Consider the following 12555-nt stretch of genomic DNA (forward strand, 5'->3'; position numbering starts at 1 on the left):
TTAACTTACTGTCATAGAATCATAGGACTGGAAGGGACCTCGAGAGGTCATCAGTCTAGTCCCCTGCACTCAAGGCAGGACTAAGTATTATCTAGACCTTCCCAGATAGGTTTGTCTAACCTGCTCTTAAAAATCTCCCAAGATGGAGATTCCACAATCTCCCTAGGCAATTTATTTCAGTGCTTAACCACCCTGACAGGAAGTTTTTCCTAATGTTCAACCAACACCACCTTTTCTGCAATTTAAGCCCCTTGCTTCTTGTCCTATCCTCAGAGGTTAAGGAGAACTATTTTTCTCCCTCTTCCTTATAACAACCTTTTATGAATTTGAAAACTGTCATCATGTCCCCCCTCAGTCTTCTCTTCTCCAGCCTAAACAAACCCAATTTTTAAAATCTTCCCTCATCGGTCATATTTTTCTAGATTTTTAGTCATGTTTGTTGCTCTTCTCTGGACTTTCTCCAATTTGTGCACATCTTTCTTGAAATTTGGCTCCCAAAACTGGACACAATATTCCAGTTGAGGCCTAATCAGAGTGGAATAGAGTGAAATGAATTACTTTTCGTGTTTTCCTTACAACACTCCTGCTAATACATCCCAGAATAATGTTTGCTTTTTTTGCAACATTATTACACCGTTGACTCATATTTAGCTTGTGATTCACTATGACCCTCGGGTAATCTTTCTGCTGTGCTCCTTCCTAGGCAGTCATTTCTCTTTTTGCATGTGTACAACTGACTGTTCTTTCCTAAGTTGAGAACTTTGCATTTGCCCTTATTGACTTTCATCCTATTTACTTCAGACATTTCTCCAATTTGTCCAGATCAGTTTGAATTTTAATCCTATTCCCCAAAGCACTTACAACCCCTCCCAGCTTGGTATTGTCTGCAAACTTTGTAAATGTACTATCTATGCCTTTATCTAAATCACTGATTAAGATATTGAACAGAACCAGATCTAGAACTGATCCCTGCAGGACACCACTTGATATGCCCTTCCAGCTTGACTGTGAACCACTGATAACTACTTTCTGGGAACAGTTTTCCAGCCTGTTATGCACCCATCTTATACTAGCTCCATATAGGTTTTATATGGGAAGGTCATGTGAGACAGTATCTAAAGCCTTACATAAGTCAAGATATAGCACATGTACCACTTCCCCTCTATCTACAAGTCTTGTTAGCCTGTCAAAGAAAGCTATTAGATTGGTTTGACATGATTTGTTCTTGACAAATCCATGCTGACTGTTACTTATCTTCTCGGTGTTTGTAATTGATTGCTTAATTATTTGCTCCAGGTACTGAAGTTACGCTGACTGGTCTGTATTCCCCGTGTTGTCCTTATTTCCCTTTTTATAGGTGGCAAATATAGTACCATTTTCCAGTCCCCTGGAATCTCTCCTGTCTTCCATGACTTTTTGAAGATAATAGCTAGTGGCTCAGATATGTCCTCAATAGCTCCTTGAATATTCTAGGATGTATCTCATCAGGCCCTGGCGACTTGAAGACATCTATCTTGTCTAAGAAATTTTTAGATCATTCTTTCCCTATTTTAGCCTCTGATCCTACCTCATTTTCACTGGCATTCCTATGTTAGATGTCCAATCACTACTAACCTCTTTGATGAAAACTGAAACAAAAAAGTAATTTACAACTTCTGCGATTTCCACATGTTCTGTTATTGTTTTCCTCCCCCTCATTGAGTAACAGGCCTACCCTGTCCTTGGTCTTCCACTTCCATCTATTTGTAGAATGTTTTCTTGTTACCCTTTATGTCTCTAGCCAGTTTAATCTCATTTTGAACCGTGGCCTGTCTAACTTGTACCTACATACTTGTGGTATTTGTTTATATTCATCCTTTGTAATTTGACCTACTTTGCACTTTTTGTAAGGCTCTTTTTTGAGTTTCTGATAATTGAAGATCTCCTGGTTAAGCCAAGGTGGTCTCGTCGTACTTCCTATCTTTCTTACATAGTGCTCTTGTGCCCTTAACAATGTTTCTTTGAAAAACTGCCCACTCTCTTGAACTGTTTTTCCCCTTAGACTGGCTTCCCATGGAATCTTACCAAGCAACTCCTTGAGTTTGCTAAAGTCTGCCTTCCTGAAATCCATTATCTTTATTGTGTGTTTTCCCTCCTACCATTCCTTAGAAGCATGAACTCTACCATTTCATGATCACTTTCATCTAAGATGCCTTTCCCTTTCAAATTCTTAACCAGTTCCTCCTAATTTGTCAAAATCAAATCTAGAACAGCCTCTTCCCTAGCAGCTTTCTCCACCTTCTGAAATAAAAAAAAAATTGTCTCCTATACAGCCCAAGAACTTGTTGGATAATCTGGGTCCTGCTGTGTTATTTTCCCAACAGATGTCTGGGTCATTGAAGTCCCCCATCACCACCAAGTCCTGTGCTTTGGATGATTTTCTTAGTTAAAAAAAAAAAGCCTCATCCACCTCTTCTTCGTGGTTAGGTGGTCTGCAGTAGACCCCCTATCATGACATCATTCTGGTTTTTTACCGCTTTTATCCTTAACTCAGAGACTTGCAACCAGTCTCCTATTTCCATCTCAACCTCAGGGCAAGTATATATATATTTATCCTTCTATACCAATATTCCCGTCAAGCGTATCATCCCACCAAGCCTCTGTGATGCCAACTATGTCATAGTTGTGTTTATTAAATAGCATGTAAGAACATGATAAAAAGGGGTAGTGAGGACAAGCCCTTGGTGGCATTAGAGGCGATGATGTCACTCATGCCCCTGCACCTAGCGTTTTAAGGAGGGAGGTCAAAGGAAAATGAGTCTGTGCTGCTGCTTGGTGTGAAGAGTAGGTGGTCAAATATACACCTAATCTATCTAAGCTTCAGTTGCACAATTCCGGATAATAGTGCAACATCTACAATAAATATTCTGTAAGACCTATGAAAAATGAATTGCAATAATCCAGCTGAGATGTAATGAAATCATGAATTAATGACTCAGGGTCCTTCTGTGAAAACACTGTTCACAGCTCAGCTGTGTCCTAGAAATGCTGGTGTGATGGATTCGGTGCCGGTGTGATGGGTTCGGTCACAGAGGCCCCCTTGGGACTGTTACCTGATGTGCTGAAACTACCTCTGAGCCCATTTTTCCCTGTCAGCTTGGGACGCCAGAACCCTGCCTTGTTGAGCCAGACATGCTAGCCTGCTGCAACACAGATCCAGGGTCTGAACCATATCCCCAAAACTGCAGACTTTAACTGAAAACCACTCAGCAGGTACTCCTGTCTCCAACACCCAGCTCCAAATGGGATCCAAAGCCCAACTAAATCTGTTTTCCTCTGTATAAACCTTATACAGGGTAAACTCATAAATTGTCTGCCCTCTATAACACTGATAGAGAGACATGCACAGCTGTTTGCTCCCCCAGGTATTAATCACTTACTCTGGGTTCAGTAATAAACAAAAGTGATTTTTTATTAAGTATAAAAAGTAGAATGTAAGTGGGTCCAAGTAATACCAGACAGAACAAAGTAAGTTACCAAGCAAAATAAAACAAAACACGCAAGTCTAAGCCTAATCCATTAAGAAACTGAATACAGGTAAATCTCACCCTTAAGAGATGTTCCAATAAGCTTCTTTCACAGACTAGGCCACTTCCTAGTCTGGGCCCAATCCTTTCCCCTGGTACAGGACTTGTTAGTTCCAGCAGGCGTCTTAGGTGAAAAGCAGGGGATTCCACATGACTGGGACCCCTTTGTTCTGTTCCTCCCCCTTTTATACCTTTGGCACAAGGCAGGAATCCTTTGTTTCTCTCTGGGTCTGCCCCCCTCCTTGGGAAAGCACCAGGTTAAAGATGGATTCCAGTATCATGTGCCATGTTCACATAACCTGTGAGACTTCATTACCCACTTGCTGGCACACACTACACAGGAAGGCTTACAAGTAAACAGAGCCATCTACAACCAATTGTCTTAGTTAATGGGAGCCATCAAGATTCCAAACCATTAATGGCCCACACTTTGCATAACTACAATAGGGCCTCAGAATTATATTTCATATTCCTAATTTCAGATACAAGAATGATACATTCATACAAATAGGGTGAACACACTCCATAGATTATACGCTTTGTAATGATACTTTACAAGAGACCTTTTGTATAAAACATATTCTAGTGACATCATATTTACACTTATAAAAATATTTCCATAAACATATGGAGTGCAATGTGGGCATGACATTTTTGTTGTACTATAGCTAAGAAACAAGTTTCAAAGATGACCCCAACTTTACCTTTGTAACAGGATATAAAGTAACTTATCTAGAGGAACTGGCAACTCAAATTAGCTGTGTTCTCTCAGAATTTAACTTCAGGAAATGTTCAAACATCCAGTACTGAATATCATTTAGACACCTAATCAAATCAGAACTTTCTGCCGCAGGTCATTGGAGATGGAAAAATAAATCTCTACGCCAGCATCATAACCACAATGATAGTGGTTAATTGTTACTCATCCTGTACCTGAAATTATGCAGTCGAATGAGAGGAAAAAAGAACAGCAAAGGTTCAAAAACTGAACCATATGGAACTTCATCATAGAACTGAGATGGGTACAGTACATCCAGCTCATGTAATTAAAATATGGGAGCTGAACGAAATAAGACTAAAATAATTTTAGACAGCACCAAAGAATTACTCTTAAGTCTCTCATACTTGAAATGGATCAATAGGCTTGTGAGAGGAAACAAATGCCTACATTCTTAGCAAAACACATGAAAAAACCACATTTTTGTTGTTTCAAAATGGAAAAAATGTTTTGGGGTTGTAACTGTTGCTATTATAAAACTATTTTTACTGCAAAAATGATATTATAGCAGAGAAATGTTTGAAAACTGGCAACATTTCCAAAGAAAAAAACAAGTCAAATTTCACCCTCCAAAAATGCTGCTGACATTGACAGGTTTCCTGGCCTAGTGGAAGGGGGGAAGCATTAGATGTGAAATATCTTGATTTTAGAAAGGCTTGACAGGATGTGACATTCTCATAAGCAAACCAGGGAAATGTGTTCTAAATGAAATTACTATAGGGCAGGTGCACAACTGGTTGACAGACCGTATGCAGAAGTGGTTATCAATGGTCTGCTGTTAAACTGGGAGGATGCATTTAATGGGGTGCCACAGGATCAGTCCTGCATCCGGTACCATTCACTATTTCATTAATGACTTGGATAAGGGAGTGAAAAGCATGCTCATAAAATGTACAGATGGCACCAAGCTGGGAGGGGTTGCTAGCACTTTGGAAGACAGGATTAGGATTCAAAATGACCAGGACAAATTGGAGAATTGGTCTGAAATCAACAAGATGAAATTCAATCAAAGCAAGTGCAATGTACTATACTTAGAAAGAAAGAAAATCAAATCCACAACTAGAAAATGGGGAATAATTAGGCGGTAGAGGTGCCAAAAAGGATTAGGGGGTTATAGTGGATCACAAATTCAATGAGTCAGCAATGTGATTCAGTTGTGCATATCATTCTGGTGTGTGTTAAAAGGAATGTTGTATGTCACACATGGAAGGTAATTATTCCACTCTACTCAGCACCAGTGAGGCCCCAGTTGGAGTATTCTGTGTCCTATTCTGGGCACCGCGCTTTAGGAAAGATGTGAACCAACTGGAGAGTCCAAAAGAGAGCAACAAAAATGATAAGAGGTTTTTCTAAATCTATGAGGAAAGGTTAAAAATATTGGCATGTTTAGTTTTGCAAAAAGGGGAATCCAATAACAGTCTTCAAATATGTTAAGGACTCTTATAAAGAGGCGCTGAATTGTTCTCCCTGTCCACTGAAGGCAGGACAAAAAGTAATGAGCTTAATCTGTAGCAATAAAGATTTAGGTTATATATTAGGAAAAACTTTCTAACTATAGGGGTAGTTAAGTCCTAGAATAGGCTTCCAAGGGAAGTTGTGGAATCTCCATCCTTGAAGGCTTTTAAGAACAGGTTGGACAAACACTTGGCAGAGATTGCCTAGGTTTACTTAGTCCTCACCACAGGGGCTAGAATTGATGACCTCTCGAGGTCCCTTTCAGCCCAACATTTCTATTCTAAAATTCACCCTTGACCAAATTAATGAACTCTCATTAAGCTCTCAATAATTTGTGTTTTATTGTTGTTGTTTTTTAGAAGCACAGCTACTTTCCTATTGTAGATACCACCATACTTCAATGATCTTAGTAAGAAAAGGCACAGTGATAAAGTCTGAAGACTGGCCAACTCATTGCCTGGCAGATAGAATTTCCTATTTTAGTCTAGAACACAGTTTCTCCAATCTCCGTGAAGTGTTAAGATTTCTGATGATGGAGACTGAGTGAGCGAGAAACCCACTTTTTTCTTTAAAAAATGACTTGCATAGGCCTTGAAATTATCCAGAGAAGTACTCTATCAGATTTTTCTTAGACATCATAGCAAATTCATAGCAGATAAGAACATGGATTATTAAAGGCTCTGACTGGTATAATAAAAGTAATACAATTTCAACAGAAAGCAAGAAAAACTAAGGAGAAATACTGCATATAAAAAAGAGTATTTCCCTATACTGATGGGAGTCTGTATGCATAAGAGAAGGATCTAACTCTCCCCAATGTTCCTGAAGTTTTGCAGCAGACTTTTCCCTCTCATGCCATGCATTATTGCCTACAGCAGAACAATTACTTCCCATGTCTTACATGTAACGCTCCTGTTAATACACCTCAAAATGATATTAGCCTTTTCACAATTGCATCACATTGTTTGTTGGCTCATATTTGTTTTGTGATCTGCATTCCTTTGGGGAACTAGCAAAAGCATTAAACCCACTGGCAAAGATTACAGCAGTAGCAACACTGGATTAAGTGTAGCACACTTCGAAGAGAGCAGGGGTGACTGAAGGCCTGCAGGATGGAACTGGAAATTGTGCGTCAAGGAAGAGACACTGAAAACTAGTTTAATCAGAACTCTCCATCACAAGTTTTATTTATTATGCATTCTTTCTCTCCTGAGGCAAGTGGCTCTTTCTTTTTCTGTGAGACAGTATGTCAACATGGAAGCTAGAAAAGGATAAATGTTAATAATAATAAATGTTGCATTTTTGGAGAGCGGGGGAAGTTAGTCCTGGACTAGGATAAAAAAGTGAAAAATGAACATTTTAATGGGAACAGATTTTAAAAAAAAATTCTTTTTTGGGAGAATCAAAATGGAATTGTTTTGCTTCCTAGCTGCCTGCCTGGACAATTCCTGTCCCGTGAAACAAACAGCATCCAGCACAAAGTGAAACCGACAAGAGCCTTTAAGACCAGCTGTGGGAGAGTGGAGCAAGGGCATTGCAGGTCAGGCCACTAGAGAAGCAAAGAGCCTGGGAGGGAGAAAGTCAGGGTGCCCAGCCTTGGCAGCCTTCCTGGAAGACTTTTGTCAATTTCACTGTCTGCCTGCAGATGGACAGTGACACTGGAATTGGAGAGCCATCAGTTTGCTCTTTCCCCCCATGGAAACTGAATTTTTTCCAGCTAAAATTGATATTTTTGTAGAAAAATTTCAATTTTGCAAAACCAGCATTTTCTGTCAGAAAATCATTCCAATGGAAAAATCTCAACCTGTTCTGCTCAAAATCAACCTTATAATTATATTTTCTTTTCATAAGATGTTGACCTCCTTTCTCCCTCTCCCCCTTTCATCCTATACAGTATAATTGCATCGCGTAATTAAGATGCTCTAGAGCCTACAGCCAGTCCTAGAGAAAGGCATATATCTTAAACTTACTCTAATAGTACCAGTATCCTAGAAATACAGTCTACTGAAGCAAAATTAATATAGTCTTGATATAGTCTTATGGGAATGCTAGAAGGGACATCTAGTCATATGTTTTAGGTACCCTTAATGTTACCTTTTTTTTTTAAAAAAAAGTCCTTCCTAAGGGTTACCATACATTTTAATATAACTCCACCAGTAACCCAGGCAACTTAAAAACTCAGGATCTCTCTCCCTACCCAACAATTGCCCACCTTTACAGTTTCCTCCCACTTTTCAGCATGCGGGAAAAATGATGAGTTTTGCAATGTATCCTGAAGGTCATTGGAACTGGGCTATTTAGATGGTGGAGTGCAAGAAAGAGGCAGCAAATTCCAAAGCAAAATTTTCCCTCCCAGAGAATGCCCTGACAACTGCTTCTTCTTGCTTACACTGATGCACTGCCAGCTCAACTGCTTCGGCTGATCTCAACTGAGGCAGCATGGCCATGGAGAGAAGTAGGCAGCTAGGTCCTGCCCACCGACAGCTTTAGAAGTCAAACTGACACCTTAAAGCTTCACCCAGAAATCTGCAGGCAGCTGATGCAAATCACAGAGCATGGGGTTAATAGCTTGTCGCAAGATACTCCATTGACCAAGTGGACTAGCATATTTTGTACTAGTTTCAGTTTCTGGATGTTTTAGCCTCATGTTGAGATCATTTACTAAATGTAAAGTACATTTCTCGTGTTCATTCTCCTGAGTGGAGTATATTATTTACGTTCGGAAAACTCTCAATAAAAAAAAGCTTTAAAAACTGTATCAGGTCATCATTACTATATATTTACTTCAACACATGTCAGCGTGGGGCTAATCTACACTGAATGCAATTTTTAAAAAAAATCATCTTAGTGACCTTTTTCAAAAACAGTTATGAAATCGCACTATACTTTCTCAAATTGGGAATTAAGCTAACACAATGTTACAGAAGACAGCTAACCACTAACGGCTATATTTTATTGGAAACAGAATGGTAATTATGTGCGTTTTGCATCCAAATGGCTCCTAAAATCACTTTACAAACATCTACCATCTAGGAACTAGTTCACCCATGACTGATATTCAGCCACTTCTGGGCTAAAGTACAGCAAATGCTAACAGGTGCCCAGCAACCCTATGGGTCCAGGTAGGATAGGAGGTAGGGAATGCAGTGCTAATTGAAGCTATCAGGAAACTAAACTTAGCCAGACTGTAAGAACTTAAAAGTAGAATTTAGTCAGGACACTCAGGCATGTCTTCACTAGGCAAAAGATGATTATTTTAAGAACAGTATTTCCCAAACAGTGGGTCCTAACCCACCACTGAATCACAGAACAGTTCTAGATTGTTTGGCATGTCTAGGGCTGGGTTAACCAGTTGATCACTGGGCCCTGGCCTAGGCAAACACATGCTTCTCCCAGTCTAACACAAGAAGAGGCTACAACTGTTGGTGGGGTGTGGGGGTAGAGCCTGTCCTGCACTCACCCTGGAGCAGTGGCATCTGTCCCATGGGGCTGGACTTGGCTCTCCACTCTGGGTGTTGTGACCTGGTGCATGCAGTCACAGTGCCATTCAGGTTTGGTCTGGCCACCCCTATGACCTTGTGCACCAGGTCCCAATACCACTTGCTCAAATTTGACCTGGCTGTCCCTCAATGATGAAGGGATGGCTTGGCCAAACCTGAGTGAAGAGTGGGCCAGACCTGGACTGGGGAGCTGGCCCAGCCACATGGGACAGGAGCTGCCACTGTCGGGTGAGTGTGGGGTGGTATTGCTCTCCATTCTCCCACCCCCTGGAGCCTCCCGTCCTCACCCAGCTGGGATTAGGGTTGCAGTGCTGGAGCAGAGGGTGCATATATGTAACTATGCAATGGTGAGTCACAAACAAAAGACAAAACGCAGTGGTGGGTCACCTTAGTAAAGGGTTTGGGAAACACTGTTTAAGACCATCTTAGCTAGCATGTTCAAAACAACAGGTTATAAAGCTCTAGAGCAGACAAGGCACAGGCAAGCACAGGCTAGCTAGTTGAGTCCATCTAAAGTACACCTTGCCCTCTCTAAACTAGGTGTTAGACTGTTAGTCAAAACTTGCCAACATTTAAAAAAAACAAACCCACACCATGGGGTTATTGTAGTGAAGACAAACCCTCAAACTAACAGTCTGTGACATAATTTGCAAACCAGCCACACTGTTCTACTGACATCTCTGCTCACTTTGCAAACCTGAATCGTGGGTTTGTGAACTGCTATAATGAATAATCCATGGAGTTCGAAATATATGCAGCTATCAGTGGCCTTTGATATTGGTTTACAAATTGTTTTCATGCTACATAGTGAATTATAACACGTTCCATATAAACACTGAAATCTGTGATCCTCGGAATTCCCTAGTTTCTCTGTACATTAGCTGACTGTGGTTGGTGAATTAAGTTGGTACTATGTGTATCATGGTATTTGATGGTACTCTTATCCTCCCTTGCATTCACAAATTCTGGAAGGGATATTAGGGGAAAGCTGTCATTAAGATCAGTCAGACTCACGGCTGGGTCATATAGGTGACAAATGGCCTGCCTTTGCTCTCAGTGAGAGTTTCGCTACTGACTTGAATGGGGCAAGATCAAGCTCTGAGGAGATAGGTCACAGTAGAGTAAGATTATTTCCCACCTCCTCTTATCCTCCCTTGCATTCACAAATTATTTATTTTACTTTCTTGGAATAACCCAAGGGCCAGATTCTGATCTCAGTACACCAGTGTAACTTCACTAATGTCAACAAATTTATTTCAGATTTACGCCAGGGTAACAAATCAAAATCATGGCCTAAGGATTCTACTAACACAACCATATAAATGTAATACTAACTATAAACAGGAACAAGGACAGGAACAGGAACGTAATTGGCTTATTTCATTTTGTAATTTAGATCACTAGGAAAGTTTGGCTGTCACAATAATACAAAGTAATTTTCTGATTTAATTACTTCCCTCCTTACTCTTGAAGAGATTGGCTATTAGTTTCCTCCTCTTAAGATGCATGTGATGTGACAGGCAAAACAGAACTATTTTGGGGTGGGGGGAGGTTGGAGGACTCAAAGACATTAAATGATACAACTAAAGAAATACTTCTTCAGGTGCAGCTTTTTGTCATCTTGATGCTCTTGTTATGGCTGTATCTCTTTTAACCAGTAAACAAACTAATGCAAAAAATTCCTTGCTGTTTAAAAAAGGCCTACCTGAAGACTGCAAGGCTCAGGGACCAGAGCACTAGTGGCTTCCTCAGTTCAAATTTTGCTCGTTTGTTCATTAGGTGCCGACCACCAAATATAAAGGCAGCATATAGAGCTGAAAACAGAAAAGATTTCTTCCTGTAAAAAAAGCGAAGAAAAAAATCCCCATAAAATATTTATTATTCATCAATTGTACACAGTGTTTTCTCATCTTTAGATGATTGACAAGAACTTGTCGCTTTCCTTGCTAAAAATAAAACAATTCCCATTTGAACACACTTCTGCTACTAATTTGAATAGTCAAATGTACATGAGCATAAATCCAGATCCTGAAGTTCCTACTCGGGGCAAAATTCCAATTGACTCAATTGGAACTTTCCTGAGTAAATACTGCAAGCTTTGGCTTGTATTGCAGATATTTTCTCCCCCTACTCAGGAACATTTTCCTTTAGTGAAGGAAAACATATGGCACATGGCCAATTTGGTCCTCTGCCCATGCATGTAGTTCTAAAAATCAATATTCATTTCATATCTGAACCAACTGATCAGGTTTAATGGTTCATTCAACATGTTCAAATTGATATAGCGCTGCCTGCATGTTTCATGCTTAACATGCAGTTGTCTCTCATTGATTCCTCAAATAAGAATGTCAGGTTTCAGAGTAACAGCCATGTTAGTCTGTATTCGCAAAAAGAAAAGGAGTACTTGTGGCACCTTAGAGACTAACCAATTTATTTGAGCATGAGCTTTCGTGAGCTATGTTCAAATAAGAATGTTGACTATCTTAACAAAACAAAATTTGAAAAGGCTCCTAAAAGATGGGAACATCTGGCTAGAGGGCAATAGTTCTATTAATCAGTGGTCATACTGTTTTGATTTTTATAGTTCATGAGAAGCAATTTGGGTGCAGTGCAGGGGTATTCTCTGTGGAGAAGTCTTATGAGTGTGCTGAAATGGTCATATACTACTTTGCTAATGAACTGAACTGCAAAGCAAGCATCACTTGAAAATGCCTGTAATGATACATCAGGATATATATTTCCATCAGCCAGCATTTGAACCTCATTCTTATAATTCACTAAGGCTCAACTGCAGCAGGTCCAAAAAGGATTAAATTTGGGACCCCTTTCTACGCACACAAGAGATTCTGATAGACACTTGTAACAAGTGTCTATCTGCCAAATTAATAATAAGGCACAACATTACTAATGTCCTAACTGTATAGATATATATTTAGGAGCAGATTTTTGGACGAAGTGTGTAATTGCAAACAAAGGGAAAATGAGTAATCATAAATATCAATGGACTAGATAAACCCAGCTGCAGCAGATTGCTCTTTGCTGTAGTAGTACAAAGTCAGCCAGTTTCATCTAAGCCTTAATGACTGATAAACAAAACATAAATATCACATAGCAATGAAAGCCAAATAGCGATATGAGCCCAAAGACATCGCATTAAGACTTGGACAACATAGGACTTTCATGTGTCCTAAAAAAGTATGTTTCTCTTGACACAGTTAATGCAACATGTAACAAATCATCAACTGGAATGAAAAAG

The 12555-nt window shown here is 39.8% G+C and overlaps 1 protein-coding gene across 2 annotated transcripts in view; it reads right to left on the bottom strand.

The window, feature by feature from the left end:
- ELOVL6 (ELOVL fatty acid elongase 6) overlaps positions 1-12555 on the bottom strand; it is a 124911-nt gene that overhangs the window by 31962 nt on the left and 80394 nt on the right. The window contains exon 2 of one of the 2 annotated variants that reach the window (XM_073340896.1): positions 11005-11113. In XM_073340896.1, the coding sequence (XP_073196997.1) occupies positions 11005-11113 (109 nt within the window). Of the gene's footprint in view, positions 1-11004; positions 11137-12555 lie in introns of both variants that reach the window. The other variant, XM_073340895.1, reaches the window with a different exon arrangement.

The sequence above is a fragment of the Lepidochelys kempii genome, chromosome 4, assembly GCF_965140285.1.
Source record: "Lepidochelys kempii isolate rLepKem1 chromosome 4, rLepKem1.hap1, whole genome shotgun sequence".
Taxonomy (NCBI): domain Eukaryota; kingdom Metazoa; phylum Chordata; order Testudines; family Cheloniidae; genus Lepidochelys; species Lepidochelys kempii.